Source organism: Ornithodoros turicata, chromosome 2, assembly GCF_037126465.1.
Source record: "Ornithodoros turicata isolate Travis chromosome 2, ASM3712646v1, whole genome shotgun sequence".
In the NCBI taxonomy this organism is placed as follows: domain Eukaryota; kingdom Metazoa; phylum Arthropoda; class Arachnida; order Ixodida; family Argasidae; genus Ornithodoros; species Ornithodoros turicata.
Genome location: NC_088202.1, coordinates 54,244,396 through 54,269,468, shown reverse-complemented (window position 1 = coordinate 54,269,468; position 25,073 = coordinate 54,244,396). Strand labels below are relative to the sequence as shown.

General features: G+C 44.6%; 3 protein-coding genes across 5 annotated transcripts in view; 1 reads left to right on the top strand and 2 right to left on the bottom strand.

The window, feature by feature from the left end:
• Nucleotides 1-1,834, bottom strand: part of LOC135385417 (condensin-2 complex subunit G2-like) — a 53,708-nt gene extending 51,874 nt beyond the window's left edge. The window contains exon 1 of one of the 2 annotated variants that reach the window (XM_064614720.1): nt 1,599-1,834. In XM_064614720.1, coding sequence (XP_064470790.1) covers nt 1,599-1,661 — 63 coding nt within the window. In that variant the 5' untranslated portion in view covers nt 1,662-1,834. The remainder of the gene's footprint in view (nt 1-1,598) is intronic. The other variant, XM_064614721.1, reaches the window with a different exon arrangement.
• A 75-nt stretch (nt 1,835-1,909) lies between these two features.
• LOC135385420 (uncharacterized) lies at nt 1,910-8,896 on the top strand. Its single transcript, XM_064614725.1, has 7 exons — nt 1,910-2,117; nt 2,979-3,095; nt 3,185-3,372; nt 4,414-4,554; nt 4,654-4,815; nt 8,424-8,653; nt 8,739-8,896. Exons 1-7 carry the CDS (start codon nt 2,048-2,050, stop codon nt 8,827-8,829), a joined length of 999 nt encoding a protein of 332 aa, XP_064470795.1. The 5' UTR covers nt 1,910-2,047; the 3' UTR covers nt 8,830-8,896.
• A 5,270-nt stretch (nt 8,897-14,166) lies between these two features.
• The window catches only part of LOC135385418 (dual specificity tyrosine-phosphorylation-regulated kinase 1A-like), a 98,775-nt gene continuing 87,868 nt past the window's right edge, over nt 14,167-25,073 (bottom strand). For both annotated transcript variants that reach the window (XM_064614723.1, XM_064614722.1), the window contains 4 exons: nt 23,485-23,631; nt 22,365-22,505; nt 17,004-17,346; nt 14,167-15,481 (listed from right to left, as the gene is read on the bottom strand). In XM_064614723.1, coding sequence (XP_064470793.1) covers nt 15,192-15,481; nt 17,004-17,346; nt 22,365-22,505; nt 23,485-23,631 — 921 coding nt within the window. In that variant the 3' untranslated portion in view covers nt 14,167-15,191. The remainder of the gene's footprint in view (nt 15,482-17,003; nt 17,347-22,364; nt 22,506-23,484; nt 23,632-25,073) is intronic.

The window sequence follows — 25,073 nt, the reverse complement described above, 5'->3', positions numbered from 1 at the left end:
CCCCGTCTGTCGCATCACCCGGTGCGGACCACACCCCCAGCAACCCCCTAGTGACACCACTGGTTGTGACCCATTATTCCATTTCCCACATCACCACCAGCAATGGGGTAGAGTATATCGCTCCTGACGATGAAACTCCCCACTCATCATCATCACATAAAGTTGTTGTTGCTATGTTTGGCATTCATGTTTGCTAAAGGGTGGTCCTGTTGCTGGGTGATTGCTGCTTCCAACGGCAGATATCTATCCCATTTATGCCAAACCGTCAGGGTCTATCATCTTCACCCTGTCCCTCATGATACGTCTATTTATTAGTTCAGCTGTACACTCACAGCTGCTTGCCCATCTGTGCCCCAAAAAGATGGATAACACTTTGTGGTAAATAGGTGACCTTCTCTTATTTTACCCCTTTGACAGTGGGACACAGGTTGATCTAGGTTTTCCTTTTTTTTTTTTTTTAACTCTGTTGCTGTTGTTGTGTTCAGGCGTCTGGGATGTCTATTTAACGAGGTAATTAGGTTGTCTGTTCATAATGCTTGGTCAAAATGGGGGTGGGTTCTTCTTGGTTCATCCACGAAAGGTGTGTTCACTGTTGGAAAATCAAGGGGGAAATACGAGAGGAGATGTCTTGTCCCAGGAGGCACAGTTCATAAAGCGAGGGAGTTCATAAATTGAGGGTCGACTGTAATATTTATTTCATGACTGTCAAGGCAGATGTGGGCTTATATTGGTCACAAGGTTTGCGAAGGAAGCTGTAAGCAAAGAATCTTAGATAAAGTCTTTCGTTTTGGGTAAACAATCTAACCTATAAACAGTGTTGTGACAGAAGCTCTTGATGCGCTTGAAGTTTTTTTGCATTTCACTTCCACAGACAGCAAACATACAGGGTACTGTGTCCCGATAAGGTACAGTTGTGGCTATGCTTTATCTGCGTACTCCCAGTACACAGTGGCATATCCAGGGGGGGAGGGGGTGCCCCCCCCCAAAAAAAACAAGGTCAGTTTATACGTGGGATTTTCCTCTCTCCCCTCCCCCACTACGCGCAAAACAAGAACCCCCCCCCCTACGAAAAAAACACAAAAAAAACGAGGCTCTGGGTCCGCCCGCTGTACATGCTAAAACGCTTTCAAACATGCTTTAAGCCACAAGAAGTGCGACCTCCATGTATTTCTTCGAAATGAAACGTCGTTTATTACGCCATTGAAAACTTTATTTGTAATGAGGCGGGGCTATGTAGAACGTTGAATAGTGGAAGTTGAAGAAAAGGCACCAGTGGGGATTCCCAAGTGGGTGTTGTGTATGCCCTTCTGTTTAATTGCTTCACGTCTTACATAAAAGTGTTTATTTTGTGAGCTGCCCTCTAACACCCGTACTACCACTACGACGCCTGCGTGTAGGCGGACAATAAACAACGTGCTGTGTTTGTCAATTTTGTGTTCCAGCCTCAGAAGAGCTTTAGTCGGAGTCACCATTTTCCGGCCAAACGGCAACGTTTGCTTGAGTTTGAGGGAAATGGTGGTGATGATGAAACTGCTTGCTTGAAAGTGAGGAACTCAAGACAGAACACGATGCAGAAATGGCAGCGCGGTAAAACTTACTTTGCTGCGGCGCAGCTGCAACAACTTTGTAAGAATGCTGTCTCCTGTTGTTTGGGCTTCCATGTTGTGAAAGTACTATAAATATCTAATCTAACGCAAACTGAGACATAACTCTGACATGGCAAAGGACGCAACCAAGAAACATAGTGTCCTCAAACTCAATCCCGCGTAGGCCGCGTCTTCTTTCAAACTTGCGTGCCTGCGTGCGTGTTGGTCGTCTTGAAACGTGTGCAAAGTCATCCCTCAGAGTTGATTGGCTTAACTTACTTTGGGTACGTCCAATCCCAGAGCAGTTATCTCCGTGACGTCTTTCCCGCGGTATTTGGTGTTTGTTCTGCGGCGCTGTGCTGGGATCAGCGATATCCCCACGTAGGAGGGTTGATCCGTTTTAAAGCGCACGTTTTACCTGATTTTTACGCATTTTAATCACTTGGGACTTAATTATAACAATGTACTCAGTGTGGACCGCATCTCCGGCCATAGCGACTCGATCAGCACTCAGAGAAATTACTCGAAGCGGTAACTACAACTTTTTTTTTCAACTTTGCTACATTGCACAAAAGGCAAATGCGGATTCCACCCTTGGGCACCCTTGAGCGTGACTGTGTAGGCTCTGTTACAAGGTTAACTTAATTATGCATATGAAATGTGCCACTTAATTTAAAAGGACAATTTTTTTTTTTTCCGTTTAGCAAAGCTGGGCGTGCATGAATTAATGTAGCTACGCGGGAACACAATCTGATTGCACAGCTGCCTGGTTGAATCTGCTCCTGCCTATAATATTGCAATTATTTTAACAAGCACACTATTGTTGATGTTGAATGTTTTAATATCATTGGTGCCTTTGTAAGGGGGGCTAAAATATGGAATGCACGCTGCCAACGGTGACCGTGTGGTCCGTAGAGTTAGGCCGAGTGCAGCTAGCCGGCCACACTTTTTTGGCGATTGTATATGTGGCCCTTGCATTGAATTTCTATACAACACTACTTCCGCACAGAAAAGCGTTTCGAAGCCAGATAATCAAATCTAGCATGTATCTTACACAAAGCTGTTTGTGTGCGGTGTTTTGTAATCAGAAAGCTGTGCACTGATTGCTTAGAGACGCATTTTTCTTCTGGATGGCTTTCTTTTACTTTTCTCAGGTAGAACGAACAGCTTTACAGAATTTTTTTTGTTTTTTTTTGTAACATTTGCAAGTGTACCAATCAACATATTGCTCTGAAATTACTAATTCTCTCTCATAAAGTTGACTGGCATACGAGGACAACACAAAACATTATCTCGCCAAGCAGTTCATTCTTGTTTATGCCATATGGCACCTCTAGATATTGTAACCAACTCAAAAAATTTGCTGTACTTATGCATCCTGTCTCGATTCAGTGCCTGGCACACCATCATCGCACAACAACATTCTGACGCACATTATCAGCTTACCAACTCCATCCTCTTCGCCGGACGAAGAAGTGGTTCGCAAGAGAGGGAAGCGTACCATGCCCGGTAAGTCTATATGACTAGCATCAGCTTAAGCTACTGATTAGTAGCACTAGGCTGCCGCGACCTGACACAGGAATTTCTCGATTCCATAGTTCCCATTGCTACTGAACTGACACCTCCACGAACACCGACCAAGAAGGCACGTTCTCCGAGGAAGCTACTCACTCCCAAGAAGGCCACTACACCGACCAAGGGCAGCCCTACGCGCAGTTCTCCGAGGAAGCGACTGCTTCTGCCAGCAGACATCACGGACGCCATATCTGCATCGCCAACAAAAAGGGTATACTGTATAAGTGTTTTTTTTTCTTGTTGTTGTTGTTTTTTCGCGTGGAAAATATTTTCTCGTTTTGATAGGCCACTGGCGCGAAAAGTATTTCGCGGGCACTTAAATTTGCAATCCTGTCAGATCAGTTGCAATCCCGTGGACGGCATACAATCTATTACGGTCCAAAGTGGGAAGAAGACTCTCCTAGGTCGAACGCTACTCTCCCTGCAAGGACACTAGCCAAAATAGCCTCGGACGGTTACCCTTCCGGTCCCTGTTGTGAGGCCATGGGTGCTGCTTTGCTTCGTATACTGCACTGGTACACAAGCTAGTAGCTCCAACAAAGCTGGACTCGCGAGCTAGTATCCCGAAGCCGCTGCATGCTTCGTGGCTCATGGAAGTGAACACGTCTCTCAAGCAGCGCCCAGCTCTGATGCGATCTGGATTTGAAAAAGTTGGAATTTATCCCCATAGTATGCAGGTCCGCACAATAATTTGTTAGTGTCATTTAACGTGCATAAAGGATGCACGTTAAATATCCTTTGGCCCGGCGACGACAGACGAAGAAACGAGACAGCGACGACGAGATTGCGTCGTCGCTGTCTCGTTTCTTCGTCTGTCGTCGCCGGGCCAAAGGATATGTACCAACCGGCCCCATACACTATGTAAATATCCTGTAATAAATAAGTACTAACGTCATAACGGTTGTCATGTTTGCGGGAACTTAAATTCGCGATTTTGGGGGCACACGCGAAGAAAAGATAGGAGCTTAAGCTAAAATTGGAGAAGCTACCTTGTGTTGTACAGTAAAAATGAATTTATGCTAACTAAAATCGTTTCCGTATGCTAACAATGGGAATGGAAGGAGACATTTCATGGGCGGGCGAGTAAGTTCCGGTGAACCCACTAAGCAGAAAATGTCATTAAAACTGTCTGTGTGTCACTGCACGAACTGCATCAAAAATTAACACAATTTCAAGTTCATGTCATTTTTTTGCAACCGTGTGGCACAGATATTAGGGAGGAGCTCACAGAGTAGGTGTTCTTGCTTCACAGCTGGTCACTCCATTCAAGAAATTGAAACTGCAGCTGAAGGAACCCAATGTGCAAGCTACCACAGCACTTGCTGCGCTGACCAGGTCACAGCTTGTCTCCCTTGTTGAGGATCTTGTGGATCGTTTCCCAGATGTTAAGCAGGTGAGCAAGGTGCTCATTGTTCTGCTGTGGCATGTAACCTTCAATGCTCGCTTGCTCCAATGAGGATAACAAAACAATATATCTATATTTTCCTGACAGACGATTGGAGACCTCATTCCAGCTCCCAATTTGCATCATGCCGAAGAAAAACTGAATGCCTTGCTTCGCAATGTCTATCGCTCCTTCCCTCAGAAGCATTGGGGCAACAGCAGAGATGCCTTTTGCTATCGTAGGGTCCAGCTTGCACTAGAGATATTCAAGGTACTGTTTTTGTACATGCATTGTCTCCAGAGCTAGAAGAAAAATGTGCATTAGAAAGTGTCAAAATATATCACACACTTGTGCCACAAACGAAACAACTGAAATGTGCCCTTGAAGGAATAGTGAAAGACCTCTTTAGAATTTTTCTCCATTTTCAGCTGCAACAGGTTCTGCAACAAGTAATATGCATCCTAACACAGGAAAAATAATCAAGCTGGCTTGTAGCATGTGGAAGAGGTATTATTGATGTGCACCCCTAAACCGTTTCAGATAACCTTTAATAGAATCGGTGAGGGAGACGATAAGAGCCCCAGTATGTCACTGCGTGAATCGGACTTCCAAGAGCACAACACTGCGCCTTGTTGATGTTTCGTTTTTTTTTTTTTTTTTTTACTTAAACTACCGGCCTCGGTGGATAAGTTGGCAGCGTGTCCGCCTGGTGATCCAAAGGTTGCGGGTTTGATCATGGATGAGGACAGCAGGGTAAAAGTTCCTTAGGCACACCGTCTTCCGCAAGGGGCGTTAAACATGGTGTGCCGAGGTTTTGGTGCACGTGAAAGAACCCTCAGGTGGGCCAACCACTATGGCATCTCTCATAATCGAATTACAATCAATATTATGTAATTGTAACTGTTTTGCTAGGGGTGTGCGAATATTCGCATTCTCGAATTCGAATCGAATATCCAATATTCGCTTTTTCGAATATTCGACTATTCCACGAATATGAACGACACAACCCGAAAGTGGGCTTCACCTGATGGTTCCGTGCATGAGGTGAAGCCTCCTTTACGAAATTGCCCTTGCCGCAGGACCAACACAGGTGGGACAGTGTTTAGTCTAAGATAAAGTTATCCAAAGTTAGTTTTGTGGACAATGTCTGTGGAAGGGGTGGCGCCCCTCCCATATGCAGTTTAGCGGTGCCGACGAGGGACTTTGATTTGATGTCTGTGCGGTTGCCCTTAAAAAGTTAGGACTCTTGAATAATGACTACAGCCCACAAACAAGAACGGTGTCTTAAAGATGTCCTTTACGTCTAAAATTTCAGTAGTGCAACTTCCTAGGGTGAGTGCAAAGAAACTAAAGGGTGTTCATGGGCAAAGCTGAGGCAGGCTGCCAATTCGTTTGTTTAACAAATGGCCTGTGGTTCTCTGAAACAATTACAGCCTCATCCGTATAACATGCTACTGCCTGACATAAAATTTTGAAATGAAGGTAACCACTCCAGTAAGTGTAGGCTCACCTGAAAAGCAGAAAGCACTCTCATGTAAGATTAAAGAGTAGGGGCTTTAAACATTAAAGAATTGCATGTCTCTCTTGTGACAGTTAATGCCAGAAAAATTACACTAAATCCATGGGCTACAAAACGGAAACTTTTAGTGCAAAAGTCACATATTGTAAATTTTGCACGAATATTCGATTCGGTATTCTGAATTTTTTCCTCCATTCAATTCGATTCGAATTAAAATATTTGGATTCGCACACCCCTAGTAATTGCATTAATTTTGCAAGTATTTTGTCATGCACTCGGAATTACTTTTGGTACTACTTTGTATACGATTTGGGATACATCCTCATCTCAAATGTTGAACCTGTTTTGCTATGGCCACGATTTTTACTCATTCACAAAAGTCAAGATTACCGCGGGCGGACGGAACGCGTGTGCAGCAGTCAAAGGATTGTCCTAATCCATGTCCGTGGTCTGCGTATGGTTGGCTGGCATGGGTATCCACCAAGAAGGATCTCATCACAAGTTCTCTCGCGCATTCCAGGTTCAAGAGAAAACTGGATCCATGTGACAATTTAAAACAATCTGCAATAACGTATATCTTAAATGTGCAATGAAAGCTGTAGCTTCTATAACGGAATGTCATCTGATGAGGAAGCTTCTGAAAGTTTGACATTTGGCGAAAACAAAAGTGCAGCACTATGGGGCAAATAATTTGAAAGGTACCCACCAACCCGCTTGAAGCATTCATGAAGTATAATGTGGGGCTACCCAGCAGTGCTCCAATGGAGCATCTGTTTTCTCTTAGCGGCATATTCATGACCAGACGTATTGGTGGTATAATGAACAAGAACTTTCAGAATGGTTCTGAAGACCAAGGGACTTTATAAGCTTACGTATAAGCAACATTCCTTCACTAGACTCAGAAGAAGTTTCCCTCGTGTTTAGCATAACTTAAAAAGCGCCTCTTTTTCATCGTCTAATATTCTAATGCTTCTGCTAAGTAATGAGCAGATTTCCCCAGCTATTCTAAGATTGTACCATGCTAAGCATTCTACTCCACTACCACTAGACATTTTCCTGTCTTTCATCGAGTCGACTAGTCATTTGTCTTTTCATTTAATACACAATAAAGTTATACAGCAAAAATATGTATTGAAATGAATGTAATGTAATGTAACTCAATCACATTTTATAGTTAACTGTAGTTGTAATTGTGTTACAATTCTTACTTTGTAATTTTTATGAACATGTAGTTATAATCACACAATTTAATTACTTTTAAAAAGTAACTTTTACAGGTCTGCATGGTCATTGTTGTCCCGTAACGTAACGTCACAACTTGTCATCTGAGTTGTACCATGTGTCGATAAGACACTTTTCTGCAACAATATTTTGCGAATGATATGATTTCATTGTTTCTATAGTATCAGGTGCATCCAGAAAGCAGATTCCGTTTGCAAATATTGGCATTGCAGGACTGTGGTCACCATTGGGGGCTGCGTGTGAGTTCATTTGAACACTGGCAAGTCACTGAGCCCATTTTTAGACACCACAATGGTGTTGACACATCTTTCCTCATAAAGCATTTAAGGCAATAGAGCAGCCTGCCACCTCTCATATTTGCCTACTGCGGTTGAAGGGATAGTTTGTGAGAAAAGACAAAAAAGTTTTCTCAGACAAGGTGAAGACTATGTGAAGGAAGCTGTGACATGGTGCACCAGCCCGCCATGCTTTAGTTTCACGACATCATTCTACAATGCTGGGATGCAAAAGCTGATGCCCTGCTATGGCAGGTGCCTCAATAATGGCGGAAACTCAATAGGGACATAGTTTAAAATATGTGGAACTTAGTGACAATAAAAGTGCTTTGGTATGAGCATTCATGTATTTTTAAAAGTCAATCAGAACTTACTTTCTGGATGCCGCTTGTATAATACGCAAACACAAATACCGTAGAACCCTATTATTTTGCTCCCACACAATTTCAGAAATTGGGCACAGTCAATATATTTGCGAATGCCTCTGAACACTCCAGATCGCCGATTATAAGTCCGTTGGTAAACGCGGATTGTTGACCTCCATGTGTTGGAAGCATGTTGAAGCGCCAGAGATACCGGACAATGCCCTTTTGCACCTTGCCCTAGAATAATTTAAACTGACATTGTAAATATACAGTAACGTAAATAAATGCCACGGGTCAAGCACCATGTTTTCTTTATGTCTAATTTCACATGCCCCTTGAATTCGCAAAAATGTCAGTTCACAAAATTTTGCAAAAATTAAGGGGGTGCAAAATAATAGGGTTCTACAGTATATTTTGTTATTTTCAGTGCACTTGTTTGTCATAGTCCATTAATTTGTATTGTGTTTTAACCTACAGGAGAAATGTGTGGCCAAAGCACGTCATCTATCTGAAGGAGAGCAGTGGGGGGCCCTGCTGGAGTATGCAATGCTCGCGTGGGGTTTTGTGAGGCGTCTACCAGACTGGGAAGATCCTCCACACAACAAGTGCAAGTTGACTTGCTTCCGCAGCTTGGCTGCGCATTGCATGGCTTCTCTCAAGAAGGGTAACCTCATGGAGGCTGCACAGCTTGAAGTTATTGTGGGAAGGTTAGCAACGCTTCTCGCTCCATTGAATTTCAACTTTGTTTAAAGGGTCTAAAGATTCTCACATGCCTTCACTTCTTTTGTGTAGACTCCGTGAAATGAAGGATGACAATGGTTGTATCCTGCCTTGCCTCAAGTTTGCTGAAGCAGCATTGTTAGAAGGACAGAACACCAACTGAGATCTGTTGTCTGTTTTTGGTTGAATCACCTCCACGAATGAAATAAAGCATCATCTTTTAAAGTGTTTGTTTGTTGTTCAGCTGGGAAGTTACACATACTTCTGCATGTGCCATACTTTGATCAAAGATAGTGAACCCTGTTTTTTTATAGCTAAACCTGGTAAAACCTGTTTAGATCCCCAGATTTTCGTCGTCATCACTCAGGTCGCTCTCTTTGATTATGTTCCACCTGATATATGCCCATATAGCCCTACCTTACCCTATTTTACAGCAAGGTGCAAATTCAGCAACCAAAGCGGCACTGGAGAAGGCCGAGATGCTCCCTTTGGTTATTTTCCACCCAAAATATACCCATATGGCCTGATTTTGCCCTCTTTTACAGCTCCCGAAATAAAACCCGATTTTTACCTACTGGTTTGCGTCATCATCACTTGGGGCAAAATCCGAAAGTCCCAGAAAATGAACTTTCAAAGGTGCAAATTCCACCACCAAAAGCGGCACTGGAGAACGCTCCCTCGCTCGACACATAGTCTGATTTTTACCCTATTTTGCAGCTCCTGAAATAAAACCCGATTTATACATCCAGATTTTCAAAAAACATACATCTGAAAACACACAGATCTAAGTATGAACTCTTTGGGCTGTCTTTGAAGCAAAATCGAACGTTACCAAAAAAATGGTTCCTGTTACGACTGATGGCACTGCACATGGAAGCATGCAGCTCAGTGATTTATCCACACACCCCAAACGTTTGGCAACACCCCCCAATCTTCTTTTTCTTGTGTACCACTGTTACAGTGTAATTGCACCCTTAAGTTTTTTGCAACGCCCCCGGAGCTTGCGGTTCTGGATAAACTACTGATGCAACTGTCCAAGGGCCTGCATTTTGCCTGAAGTTATGCCGGATAAATGTAAGAGATGGTTATTTGCATTTTGAGTGTGACAACGAAGGGAGTGATGGACGCATAGGCAACGCGAATACCGAAATTCCTCCGACTGTGACATCACAGCGAGCAGCTCTGGCAGTGAGGGGCCGCAGAGGCGATCACGTGCTTACGAGAACCAATAGGTATGGCGGAAGATCTCACTGTTCTGACATCAGAGGTCAAAACCATAGTGTGTATCTTGCAATGTACGAAACGTTAAAAACTAATTTTTTTCTGCGGCGCTCCAGGATTAATAATACGATTAACAATACCGTAAAACCCTTATTGTTTGAGACCCCTTAGCTTTTGGGATTGGGCCTTTTTCACAACTGCTTATGCACAAGCACTGTGGCACTGATCACATTGGGTGCGCCGGAGAGGGTTATCTACATGTTCAGTACATGGGGACAACAGCAGTGGGGACCAGTGGGGGCACCACACGAACTCGTTGGCCCCACTCCAAGGCTGGTTTTGGTCATTTATGCTATCCACGTGGATCGTGGGTTTGTTTCGGCGCACGCCGAGGGTGGTTCGCTGGAGAGCCACCAGGATACCACGCGAAAGTGAAAAAGGTCCATTGAAAACTTTCCTAATTTTAAGGGCACGTAGGAACGTAGAGCAAGATTTGATGCTTCAAAAACTAGGCCAGGATCGCGAACTGTGTCGTCATAGTTGGTTCTACGGGTTAGGTAAGCATCTGAGTTAGGCCAGTCACGTAAGCATACAGGTACAGTTAAGCATTTGAGCCACATTATAGCACAAGCATGTACAATGTTGCTTTTATCAAGTTTAGACACTCTGATTTACCACAAAGTATGACACTTAAGCCACAAATTTCATATTAGAAGATATAGTATTCGTTAAATTTAGTGGCCATGAATACGTTACATGCCCTATGGCAAAATTAAGGGTTTTCTAGCATTGATCAAAGTGTCACAATCCATGGGCATTCATGGGCTCATTTACTTGGCAAAAATCAGCGATGGATATTTCAACCTACATGCTCGTTTCAGGATAATGAGAAAATAGAATGGCTTTCAATGAAGACTGTCTCCCATTCTGCTGTCTCGCTTTTGCCTGAAAGCCCCTAATTAGCGAGTTAATGAATTTTAGGTATTCCACCCGGCCGCATTGCTAAACTGCAAAAAATGGCATCTATGCTGCTCTCTGTCTTTTTTAAATCTAGTGCAGCTAGAAGAAAAAAAAACACACACATACTGAAAATGAATCTGGTTCAATATGCATATCGAGTAATTACCCTTTCTACCTAAGGAGGAAAGCAAAGGTGAATATGTGACTAGCTACACAGCAGCCAGATAGCTTTAAAAGGTTTTCAAGGTGGTACAATATACCTCCAAGTTACTTGGTACCAAGTGGCTCTGAAGAGGTTGTGACAGTGTGTTTTTTTTACTAATGGCAAATTTGGGTGGTACGTTTCGTTGGTGACTTTTTCTGCGAAATACCGAGCAGTCACCTTCGCATGGTCAAACTGCAGCAATCATGCCAGCTAACACTTTTTTTTACACAGCCTCGATGTGACCTTGATTGCCCAACTATATCCGGGGTCGTCACATCCGCACTGTGAGGGTGGCGAGGGTCCGCACATCGAAGTTCATGTGGGTTAGCAGACGAAGAAACCTGAAGGTGAGCAACCGCAACGCCCCTAGCATGATCTAAGCGACTAAAACCTACAAGATTCCTGGCACTCATGTTCAGATGGCAACTGTCACGTGACCCAACGCAGGCAAAAGGCTAACAATTTCCGAGCGCTCAGCCATTTTGACCAAGCGGATCTGCCATACGCTGCATGCTGCACACACACTGCACTCTAGTGTACGCTATGGTAATCTGCAAGACACAATTCCATTCCTGCTACGAAGAGGGGGTCCACGTGCATGCTTGAAATTAACTACTCCTATCCATTCAAATTATGCAGCGCTGCCTTTTAGGTCAGTACCGTAATTTTGGGAAGAAAGATTCGAACATTTCCGAATACTTTCCAAATATGCCCCAGCGAAAGGGAAATGCAAACCAACCACCGACAAAGTCAACGAGCAACTCACAAAAAAGTCAATGAGTGCCAGCACCAGAGGTTGAACCTGGGCCCTCCTGATTACCAGTCAGGGATGCAATCTTTACACTGCATTGGCATGACCACCTCATCAATTGGGCAGCCTCAAGTAATCGGGACAGACAGGTCATACACTCCTTTCCACTCACTCTTACTTGTTTTCTCAATCACCAACTAGGCAAGAGGATGCATGAATGAAATACCTTGAGGTATACATAGTTTTCAATTGATAAATCTAAAGCTCGGGGATGTTTGGACGTATGATCCTGCACCTGCGTGCATTCACTGCTGCACCACCCTCCACCTGTATGCAGGAGAGATATTATTGAACAGTACAGACAGCTTGACAGGCCTAACTTTTCGTTTTCGCGTTAGTGATTAGAATCAATGAGGGAACTCTTGCATGATTGCACGGGGGTTCGATCATTATCATAATGCCCATTCTTGTATGGGTTCTGTACAAGTACAGAGGAACCTTGCACTGCAGGATGGTTCATGCATAGAGCCTGAAGTTGTAAGGTTTAACCCGAGTCTTCCCCGAACTGAAGGTTGCCTCTTTAGGGTGAAACCGTATTTTACCCAGCAAGTTGCACTCCCTGAGACGTCTGTAGGAATGCATGCTAACTTGTTTGGCAGCAAATGCAGTTACATCGCCGTCTGTACTGAACCAGTACAGTTAGTTTGCGCAAATGAGCCCAATTTTTCCCCACATACTGGAAGTTTTTCACCAAAATTTGCATGAATTTAGAGCATATGTTTATTTACCTGATTTTCACCACCACCCCCAAATTCAGAATCAAATATTTCTCCAAAATTTTGGGCTCTATTCATACATAGTGCCTTGTGTTTTTGTTGTTGTTGTTTTGTTTTTTTTTGGGGGGGGGGGGGTACGAGTTTTGAAAATCGGGTTTTATTTCAGGAGCTGGAAAACAGGGCAAAATTGGGTGATATCCTGTGGAAGAGCAGATTTTCTTGCATTTTTTATGAACATAAGATGCGGAACAGCCATGCTCAATCTGCAATTAGAATTTCCTAGTGCCCGCATTAGTGCCTGAATTGGCACTTTGCCAAGTTAGTTTTCAGGGGTTGATGATGAGGGGTTGATTATGCAAATTGACGGGTAAAAATTAGTTTTGCCAGGTGTAACTCTGAAACACAAGGCCCTATTCATACACTTGCTATTAGATGTGTAGTTTGTACCATCACTATATTCTGATAAAAACAAGCATGTGCTGCTTAGTAATTGGTCATTCTGGAGCCAGAAGAGTTCGCAGGGCCTTTTGCTCCTCTTTTAATAGCCCAACAACAGCACTCACAAGCATTTACTGCTCTCCACCATACATCTTATGGCAGCTGACACACTTACACAAATGACGCATCAGGGTTTCACACTTGTCTTCGTTTTTATTTCTCACCTATGTACACAATAAAACTGGATGGCCATATGGCCACGCTCTGCCATCATTTTATTATTTTCATCCGTTCAAATGGGGCTTCAATAATGTGTAAGAGCTGTTCTGCGCTGCACTTTTCTTGTTTCCACTTAAATAATTGAAACCCCCTCCAGAGAGCTCACAAGCACAAAAATGTCTCTGCGATCCCAAACACAACCACGCCATGTAAAAAAAAAAAAAAAAAAAAAAAGCAACTTCAAGACAACAATAGACTAGATTTTCTCTCTCGCTCTCTTCCGCTGCAACGGCCGCGGTTTTCAGCACTTTCTCATCATTCGTCTCTTCCTCGATGCACACGGGATAAACGACTCGTCATTCTCATGAAAGCGTTCAAACTGTCACAATGCCACAACTGTGGACGATAAAAAGGACTGCAACACCCGAGCCGACATTAATGTAAGCACAAAAGGCGCGGGGCGACCGAGTTCACCAGATTTTTAACGACACCCATAAGGATACCTCAAACATCACAATTTTGCGGAAGATTCTTTCTTCATCGGACAAAGTGTAGCAAAGATGTGACACTGGTAACTTGCGAGAACAGAGCGCTCTGTGAAACGAGCTATGGAACGCTGCTGTTTTGTGCCTCACTTGATCCTCTCTGGAGGGCTTTGCATTTTCTTTTAAGAAAAAAAAAATTTAAATTCCGAGAGCTCCGTAGACTTCCCGACCATTTCATGGCTCTATGTACAGTGTAACGCGGAGAGAGGGAGGGACCACTAGAGGTTGAGGACCCCGGAGAAAAATGTGACGAGAGAACGAAAGGGATGACACGACTCCTCGTTCTCGGAATGGCTCGTCGCAAGGGGAGAAAGTGATAGGAGGCAAATAAATATCGGTCCCAGTCACGGGGTGGGAAAGGGGGTGGTCACATGATGCACGTGTGTGTGTCTGTGTAATGTGTATTTATAAGTATATGTACATAAGTTACAGCATCTCAGTTCCCATCATGTTGGATGTTTGTTTACATATATATATATATATATATTTATATATGCATAATATGTATAAATATGCACAACGGGAGGTGCTTCCAACCCCTTTGAAGTCCGAGCCCCCCCTCCAGTCCTTTTCTTCTTCTCTCTTTCTTTCCCCATTGTATGTACATCCAAGCCCCAACCCCCCTATGTACAACAGCAGCTCGGGGAGAGCAACGGAAAAGCGCTCTCCAATGTGGGAGAGGTGGTCGCCTGCTCAACGTTCTCAAACAGGAAGAGGCTGACTGGAAGGAGCTGCAGATATGTGCCTCCAAGGGTGATACATTTTAGTGATTTAGATTTGTTTCTGCCTTCTCAGCAGCCCAATGAATCCAATTTTTTTAAAGTACCATGCCTTCAAAGGTCATGAGGTGAAACACACACACATATCGCTAATTTTCACGAAGCTTCGAATTAGTGAGTTTCTGCACAGTGCACTTGAAAGCAAAGAAAAGCGAGAATAAAACTCGAAAATCTAACACCACGACTCTGTAAAATTTGTAAAAGAGCCTAAGATGTACTATAGTCAATACTTTAAAAAGTGCCAATAGACACTGGAAAGTCAAAATATGAATGCAAATAATACGACTATGAATTTTTTTCTGCAGCACCCGCAGCCAACGTACAACCTACCCCTCCCGTGCCGCGCATTCCACGACGACTCGTTTGGCCGCAGAGACAGTTCTGCATAGTTGCTTCGCACAAGTGGGGATTCCGAGGCCGTCATCTTCTTCCGCTGCTGCAAGCCCACCCGAGCGCCATGACATGGCGAACAGTCCCGACTCTCCGTTTGGCGGAAGCGAGTGTCTCCCAAGTCCACTTTCTTCTTCTCCTCCGCTGAGAAGCGTCTACGACGACTTGGTAGGAGAGCCGGGGTTTGTCGCGCTAGAAGTTTGTGAACCTAAGCAATGGCTTCCTATATGGGGGGGCCACATCAATGTGAGACGACGGACGCTATGCCCTGGTCCACACAGACACCTAGCATGGGAGAGTCCTCGCCGTCCACTACCACTGACTGGGGAGCTGTTTGCACAAAAGAGGAAGGGTAGCTGTGGTGGTAGCCCATCGTGTCCATGGGGCTGCTGGGCCTCCGATCCTGGGAGGCTAGGGGACGAGGCAAGGGGACGCGATTTCGGTAGGCGGGGCTCTCGCAGTCCATGGGAGGGGGAGGGGCCTTGTGCATTGACTCTACGTGGCGGGACCGCCCACTGCATGAGGAGGATGCTGTGGAAGAAAATAGGATCTTATTTAATGCATGCCTCATGGATAAGGAAATATATGTATCCGTAAAACACTTAGAGGACACTGCATGCGTTGCGATTACAGTTCCGCATTTTCGGCAATGTTCAAATAATGCCGAAAAGCACCTGCCAAATATTTTTGGGGAAATTCGGCAAACCGCCTGCACTCGGCAAAAAAATTCCGAAACACTCAGAATTATATTCTTGCATATGTTGCTACATGCCTAAAAAGTCGGTACCAGACTGCACTTTTAAATCCTCCGGGACATCCCATTTTCGTTTTTCCTTCACCTTGTTTCTAGGTGAAGTGCGGGGAATACTGCCCTGCGAAGCTGCTAGCCCCTAGTTCAGGGAAAAGCCTTCCTCAGCAACACTTTGATCAGTGGGTCAACGGGGTTCAAGTACATGTGAAACACCCCATCAAAGGAAAGGAAATTCTTTGCATTTTCAATGCCCTCCTACCAAGCTGCTCTCCCTCCATAGTCCTTCTCCCTAGTGATTATACGCCGATTACCTGCTGAGTTTTCAGCATCTACCTTTGGCGTAAACATTTAAAATGCCAAAAATATCCTACTATAAATGTCGTTGATTTTGCGTGGAACATATTTTCACGGTTTGGTGGAGGCCATTGTTGACACATGAACCTAAATTCGCGAAAACCACAAGCTCACGTTTCTTGGTGATGTCAGTGTATCTACTTTGTGGGTACTTAAATTCGCTAATTTTCGGTGCTCGCGAAAAACGTGAAAAATCGCTCCGCGTGCAGAAAAGACCTACCTACCGTAGAAAAAAGAAAAAATGAAGCTGTGGTTTCGAGAAACTGCCCAAAATATGTGGCCCAAAATATGTGGAAATTGGCTCTATGGGACGTTTGGCAGTGTCAAAAGTTTTGTTCAGAAAACCAAGAAATTGGCATTTTTAGAGTCGGAAAAATTGTTTTTCCACTGCATATATATGGGGTAATAGGACAATATGGATAGGGCCTTGTGTTTTAGGGTTAAACTTGGTAAAACCCGTTTTTACCCCCCACTTTGCATCGTCGTCACTAATGGTAAAACGTTGGGTAATGAAACTGTGAAAACTTTGAAAAGTGTCAATTCAGCCACCAATAGAGAATGCTAAGCACTGCATCTGGTGTTACCTCAAATGCGAAAAGCATAGAAGAAGCGAGAGCCTCTTCTTTCTCTTTCTTTTTTTTCCATTTTTCACCCTTTATGGCCTGCTTTTACCCTGTTTTACAGCTCCTGATATAAAACCAGATTTTTACGTCCCAATTCACAAAAAACGCAAAACCCAAAAGCACAAAGCCCTACATATTGTTTCGAAAAGATCTTAGAAGAACCTTTACTGTTCGTATAACTCTTGCATGCAGTTTCCCCTCCTCCTCGTTCCCCTACTTGAAGAGCCAAACAATAATCCCTATACCTGAGGAGCTTTAGACCTCCTCAGTATTTCCAGTTCTTGAAGTTCTACTAACAATGCTCACCAAGAGCTACAGCACTCACATGCATTTACGTGTACTCCATTTGGAGGCCCCAGCATCAACGCTGTGGAGGAAGTTGAAGATGCTTGGGAGTCATGAGGTGGAAGCGAAGGAGGCACCATCGTCACGGAGTTGGCTCCCGTATTGGTGCCCTCATCCGCCGTTCGCCGGAAGAACGAGTGTTGAAGGGCGTGGTGTGGCGTCATGCGACTCTTGGGGTCATAGTCCAGCATGCGCAGCACCAGGTCGCGGAACTTGAGGTAGTTGGCCACAGAGTGGCCGGGTTCACCCAGACGGCGACCACCTGGGCCCCCAGTCTCCACACCTAGCACTTCGTGCAAACGGCGAGATCCAGGAGGCTTATACTGCAGAGGACAGGAGGGGAAGTGTTACTCATGCACATAGCCTGTGGGCCCTCTTGTAAAACAATTAGATACGCAATGAGTTTTATTTGTACATGCACTAATCTGTGGCCCATGTGCACAACGTCCAGTGCCAAAAAGTGCACTATGAGTAAGGCCCCTGGTTTTTCGCGATTCCACGAAATATCGTGGAGTCCGGAATTCATTGCAGAATCCTTCGTTTGCCACAGAATTTCACGGAACCCCTTATTTTTAGGGGTGTGCGGATATAATCGAGTTCTCAAATTCGAATCAAATATCAATCACTCGAAGTATTTCATTAACGAATCTAATACCCAACATTCGGATTTCCGAATATCCGACTATTCGCAGAATCGTAGAACGTGAAGAAAAAACAATGTACAAGTTTCCGGCGATGCAGAATCAAAAATAACAAAGACGGTTAAGAGCATCAACTGTTTACTATATATATAAAAGCAAGACTTTCGTGCAGTAGGCTGCACTTCTTCAGGTTTTCTGAAGAAGTGCAGCCTACTGCACGAAAGTTTTTATGTATATAGTAAACAGTTGATGCTCTTAACCGTCTTTGTTATTCGCAGAATATCAACGACACCTCCCGAAAGTGGGCTTCACCTGATGCTTCCCTACATGAGGTGAAACCTCTTGTAGGGAAAACAAAATTGCCCATGCTGCAGGTCCAACACAGACAGATTGTAGTTCAGCTTAAGATAACGTTAGCCCAAGTTTATTGTGCGTACTCTGCCTGAGGAAGAGGTGGCGCTCCTCCCGTCTGCAGTTTAGCGGTGGCGCTGGGGGATTTTGATTTGATGTTTGGGAGTTTACTTTTAAAGACTCTTAAATAATGCCTACAGCCCAGAAACAAAAAGGTTGCCCTAAAGATGTAAGTTGTATGTAATATATAATATACGTATCGCATCCACCACGTGGGGTTTGCGATGTCAAATGGGACATGGTCCCATTTGACGTCATCGTCAAAAGCTTCAAGAAGACTGGTATTTCTAACGACCTCGACGGTACACAAGACGACATGCTGTGGGACGAGAGAGACCGCGATGTCGCCGATGGCTGTGACATTATTTCTGGCTCGAGCAGCGACGACGAGTTGTAAGGTTACCAGCTAATAAAGGTAATTATTCACCTTAAGGCCCATCTTTTGTTTTGACCTATCAGGAACTGATTTTGCACCCGTTCTTCAAGTCGTCTTGAGAAAGTCCCGCGTAATTTGCGCAGCCCTAACTTTTGCTCATTTTTCTGGGAAAAGAAGTGCGCAAATTATGCGAGTAAATACGGTAATGCATGGCAAGAGCAGAAAACTCATGTCGAGAGTGTACCAGAATTCCCTCTCTGGAAATCAGAGAAGACATCACTCTGACAAAGCCAATCAGGAAGCAACAGCAGGTCTTTGGCAATAGGCGGTGGGTAGGACAGTGTCTGCAGGTCGCAGAGAGTACGATCGGCTTGCAGAATGTCACTTCTGGGTTAGCGTCAGACGTATTCGTACAGCGTAACACCATGAGCGTAACACCGTGATGCACGTGACTTGGTCGCGTCAGAACTCACGTTGGAAAGCGAAAATCGGCGTATTCACAGAGGACACTGCACTTACTATATTGTGGTAGGAACGCGAAGTGGATGAGCTCAGAGACAATCACCTGCTCTGCACTCCGATTTGTATGCCTGGCTTTCGTCATCATGATGTTACGAGGGGTGTTCAAGTCAGACCGGGACTTTCTGTCTCCTGAGTGTACAAATGGCTCGCGCTACTTCTTTTTCGTCATTTTCACACGCGACAGGCCTCCGCGTTCACCACGTGGTGGTCCAAAGTTTGTGCAAAACAGAAGACACGTGCTGGACAAGATGTCCGACAACCAGGTGAGCGTGAACATAGAACAACGAATTGTCATAAAGTTTCTCGTGAATGAAGGCGTGAAGTCATCTGAAATTTATAGAAAAATTCTGGCTGAAGTATGGCCACGATACATTTAGCCTCAGCAAAGCGTTTGAGTAGTGCAAACGACTCTGAGATGGCCGTACATCAGTGCAGGATGATCCAAGCCCGGGAGGCTCAGAGCCCAGTGTCAGAGTTCCTGAGAACATCCAACTTGTGGAGCGCCCGATCCTCAAGGACCGACAGATAACATGTCTCGAACCGGCTCCAGAGCCGTATATTGAAAGGGAGTCTGGCCATTGGGAGGAGTCACAAAAAGAGGCTCGACCTGTCAATCACAGTCTCGCTCCTCTGATTGGTTTGCTTTTTTACCAAGAGGGTCACCATGACACCCTACTGCCACCCAAAATGGCGTCGAAAACAAACACAGTGAAGTGGGGATTTCGTGACAAAATTTTTTTCACAGACTACTGTGATTTTACGCTGCAACTGCACATTCTCATATACGTTTCTCGGAAATCAGTTGCAACTTACGCTCATCCATCGATATCTAATGGAAAATAATACGTTTTGTCGCCGATGTTAGGCCTAGTGAACACGGCGATCACAGCGAAATCATAACAAAAACGGCACTGTGCTGTACAATCTTATATTTAATTGCTGGATTTCATGGATATAAACATTCTTGCCTTTTATATTCCAACTATTCATGTAGATTTGTTTAGAAATCATTCTGACGACAGAATGTGTCGCAGCAGGTGGTTCTGCCGGCAGCGGTGCAACGACGGAAGCAGACGACAACTCCCGACGTGCCTTACGCTCCCTAGGTGGCGGCGCTCATCAAATTTGCACCAAAAATCCACTAATAAACCTCTACCCGACAAACGTCATCATGACGTTGGTAGACAAACCGAAACCGATCGGAAGAGGAGAGCTGGGTTCCACGAATTGGCAATTGTTCGCTGAAAGAAAAGCAGGACCGAAGGTCGCATCCCTTTCAGAGACCATCATAATCCCCTCAAGACCGTGGCTTTCGGGTGCGACCTTGTTCGCCACTAGCTTTGAACGTAGTTCGACTCTACCAAACTCGTGGCGCTGTCGAACACTATGATGTCATTTGTTTACAAACAGGTAGAGGTCTATTCTGCAGATTGCGAGAGGTATCCATTTCAATCCCATCCAGTGCACTTGCCACCCAAAATGGCGCTGCCCATGTTGGATAGGGGGACATATAGTGAGGGTAGGCTGATTGATAGCGCCCCATATTTCAAGACTCCATTGGTCAGAAAGCTGAAAAAATGGGTGGAGCTTCAGGTATAGGCATGACCCATTAATGGCCAGACTCCCTTTTAATATACGGCTCTGACTGGCTCAAAAGACGGACCTTTCTGTGGGAACGTTGAACACTATCATTCATAAACACCTTCAGTTTCGGAAAGTTAGTGCCCGTTGGGTCCCGAGGCAGCTCTCTGTGTTTGACTGGCAGAGAAGACTGGAAATCTCCCAAGAGCTAGGGTGCCATTTCGACACTGAAGGACAGCCGTTCCTTGATCGGACCATCACGTGCGATGAAACGTAGGTGCACCATTTCATTCCTGAGTCTAAACGTGCATCAAGATAGTGGAAGCATCTGTGCTCGCCACCTCCCAAGAAGTTCCGAAGTACCCCGTCTGCGGGTAAGGTCATGGCCACTGTTTTCTGGGACAAGGCTGACGTTGTTCTTGTTGATTTTCTGCCCAGTGGTACCACCATCAATAGTGCATATTACTGCCAGGTTCTCAGGGATGTGCATAAGGCGCTGAAGCAAAAGCGGCCGGGCTTCATCACCAAAGGAGTCCTCCTCCTACAGGACAATGAACGCCCCCATACCGCGCATCTCACGTCACGCATCTTACAGGAACTTGGCTGAGAGCTGCTGCCACATCCCCCTTACAGTCCAGACCTCGCCCCCAGCGATATCCATCTCTTCGGGCCACTGAAGGCGTTCCTTGGGTGCCGCCACTTCAACTGCGACGCCGAGCTCAAGAATGCGGTCTGATCATGGCTGCTACGCGCCGGTAAGGATTTCTACGCTGCTGGCATCCAAGCCCTCGCGATACGCTGGAACAAGTGCATTAGTGCAGCTGGAGATTACGTTGAAAAATAAAACTAATTTCTCGCCTGTAAGTTCATTTTACTTTAGCGAAAAATGAAAAGTCCTGGTTTGACTTGAACACCCCTCGTACTATCGCTGGGGCTTCCTTTGATGCAGAGTATTTAATATGCAAAATGTTTTCGAAAGAGAAACTTGGCCAAATAGACTGTGAAGCACTGACGAATATTACCATATCGGTCGTCACATCCGGTAAACCTTCTATGACACTGACACCACTATTTTTGGTATCGGCCAACGATCTACGTGGCTAGTTTTTTTCATCCAGAAAGTGTTCAGATATTAAACAACTGAATTTTAAAGGTCAACACTACGTCCACAGCTGCAGCGGCTGATGTCACTCCCTAAGCGGAAGAGTGAGAGGGTGGAGCTTAGAGAAGAAAGGCACCGTCCAGACACCCCGTCACTCTGCGAGACGCCCAGGAGTGAACGTTTCCTCATTTTTCCGAAGAGGGAGTTCCTGCATACTCTCAACATCCAGCGTCTGCTTTTGTGATGCATTCCATCAAATACCAGTCAAACTAGGCCACTACTTGGGGTGGGATTTTCGATACCGTGGTCAGTGGTCCATGAGGAATACAATGACACTATAGTTTCGAACTTCACAGGAACGGATGTGGCCATCCCTTTAAGGCCATCTGCATGCTTGTTATGTGCAATAATGTTTTCTAACTTTTCCACTCACAACAATGCCATTGGTGTGTCCACATGAACTTCCTTGGAGGAAACTACAAGGATGAATCAGCTGAAGGAAAAAGCCATGCCCCCCCCCTTGTACGCTATGTACACACCCTTCTACAATTTCTTAATGTAACATAAGTGCTTTCGGAAGCAAGTTAGAGTGAATCAAATTAACTACTTCCTCAGTGTATCCTTCACACTCATGGGAACCACATTTGAATTTTCGTCATAATGTCCGCAAAATTAACCATCACACTGTGAAACGTGGAATACACACACCTTCTTGGAATCTTTTGTCTTTTTGAGGACATAGGAACCGTCTGGTAGCTTTTCAAAATACTTGCGGGCTTTGTGGGCCTCGTCCAGCAAGGGTCGAGGTGGGAGACCCAGCACTTCCACTATTTTGTTCATTTGGTCCACCTGCGAGAATAAAGCACAGTTGCTATGAAGTGTGACGAAGCCCCCCAAAAAATATTGTAACCTAATAGCTAAAGCATAACCATTATGTGATGGTAACAACAAGAGAAAGTTTAAATGTAATGCCTTAAAGGAGCAATCAGGTGACATTGAGGTCACCTCATCTGTCAAGCTGTCCACCAGGAGTCACCATGCAAAATATTTTTGCTCTGTGGTGCGTCATAGCTGCGCAATCCAATTTACAAAAAACAGTCCGAGAAAGCAGCCGCAGGCGGCCGGCACGATTCTCGCGTGACACATAGGAGGCTCCGTGCCTTGTTTCCTCATTTTCTCTTCGCAGCTCATGCACTGCTTATACATAGAGCCTGAAATTTTCGGGAAATTTTTTTCTTCTAAATTTGGGGAGTAAAAACTGGGTAGATAAACATGTGCTCTAAATTCGTGCAAATTCGGGTGGAAAAAGTTCCAGTACGCAGAATTCAGGAAGAAATCGGGCTGAGTTACTCAAACTGGTTCGGTACAAACTGTGTTTGCTCCCAAACAAGTTAGTGTGCATTCTTACAGACGTCTCAGTGAGGGATATCTGCCGGGCAAAAGTCAGGTTTCACCCTAAAGAGACGACCTTCAATTCGGGGTGCGAATTTGGGGAAGAATCGGGTTAAACCCTAAACCTTCAGGCTCTACTTATACATGCTTGAGCTGTGCATCACTGGTCACGTGAGGGGAGTAGCACACGCCACGACGTCCCCTCGTTCTCCGATGCGCTCTTTTTGCGAGAAGAATTTTTCAAAGGTGTGCGGAACAGAGCCCTCGCACTCGCTCTGTAGGTCACCTGTGCTCGTCGTTCTTTCGCAGGAACCCATTTTATTCGTTAGAGAATACTCTACACCCAAAAAATAAAAAATAAAAATAAAACCGGGGGGTCACCTCAGTGCTCCTTCAACAAGAGGGGCACGTAACATGGGAGCGCCTTATGCTTTACCTCGTTTGCCCCGCTGAAAAGAGGTTCGCCTGTGTGCATTTCAACCAGAATGCAGCCCAAACTCCACATGTCAATGGCCATATCGTACGGAACACCTAGAAGCACCTCTGGCGATCGGTAGAAACGTGACTGGATGTACTGGTAAATCTGCAAGGAAAACATGTTGCACAGATTATGCATAGTTCATGAAGGCCCCCAAAAAACAACAAGTAACATTTCAAAAGAAGTAAGTAGTAAAAGAAGTGATTTTATAAAATACATTTGCAAGAAACACTCAACACTGAGTGACTAACCCCTCCGATATGAAAAATGTGCCATCTACTAGACTGGCAGATTTTTTTCTTTTTTTTTTGTTTGTCTCTTAGGAAGTTATTGCAATCCGCGTCAAAAATTGAAAGTGAAAAAGTGAAAAGTAGATTGTGTACAATGGTGTAGTATATATCTGTGCCAGGGCAAAACCAATCTAAGCAGTGATTCATTTTTTTAGAGGAAGATCGCTCAGTTGGGTATGATGCAACACTACACACCAAAACAAGAGATATTATGAAGTGAAGTACTGTCTCCTGTTCCAGTGCGACAAGTAATGGTCTACTTTAAATTAGTTTTACTGATGCACTAGATAGTCACTAACCACATTTGTGTGACAGACTGTTTGCTATATTGCAGGGTGTATACGAAGCGTGAAACAAGAACACGGAACAATAAACAAAAAGACAACGCTCTACTAGCAACTCAAGGATTTATTAATGCGCACACGGCAGTATAAAATACCGAGGCACGCAGTCACAGAACACACAACACCCACCCTTCAATTAGCATCAGGGAAGGTGACTTCTCGGTCTGATAACGGAACAGATGGGCATCTTACACAGCTGTCGCTGCACCTTTTATGACTGTGCCACCTCGAAATATCTCTAAATACAATCATGATTTCCTCAAACATAGCTGTGCATTCTTGCGTCATTGCTGCTTGCAATATGTGGAGCAGAGATGAATTTATTCAAGGGAGACTTCGCAACGATCAGAAAAAAAATTTTTTTCACTTAGCACAGCTCCAGTCAACCATAATAACAACACTGGAAAAAATTCGGTCTTGCTTCCCAGCGCGATAACCGCCACCCTTGGGGCACTGAGGTAACGTTAAGTTAAAAAAAACTCCTTGCGTTACACTAACACAATAATTTTGTTCAATTAAGATTTCCTGATGGCCCCAAGCGTTGCTGTAATCGCGTTCGGGAACGAGACCACATTTTTTCCCAGTGTTATTATTAAGGTTGAACGGAGCTGTACATAATAGCCAGAAACTCTGTTTGCTTCTTGTGTGGTGTGTTATGCCTATTGACGGCACCAGGTAGGCTTTCTACGAAAATTTATTCTGGCCAACCGTTGCTTGGTACATACGGTAATGTAACTGCATTTGCTGCAAAACAAGTTAGTGTGCATTCCTACAGATGTCTTAGAGAGGGCAATTTGCCACGTAAAAATCGGGTTTCACCCTAAACAGGCAGCCTTCAATTTGGGGTATAAATTCGGAGAAGGATCGGGTTAAATTTCTTTAACCCCATTTAGGCCCAAAACTTCAGGCTCTA

What these genes read in the sequence shown, in the direction of transcription:
- LOC135385420 (XM_064614725.1), top strand. Translation starts at nt 2,048, where the DNA reads ATGTACTCAGTGTGGACCGCATCTCCGGCCATAGCGACTCGATCAGCA. An exon ending in CAGAGAAATTACTCGAAGCG is followed by an intron (nt 2,118 to 2,978) that starts GTAACTACAACT and finishes GTCTCGATTCAG; the next exon opens with TGCCTGGCACACCATCATCG. An exon ending in CTTGAAGTTATTGTGGGAAG is followed by an intron (nt 8,654 to 8,738) that starts GTTAGCAACGCT and finishes TCTTTTGTGTAG; the next exon opens with ACTCCGTGAAATGAAGGATG.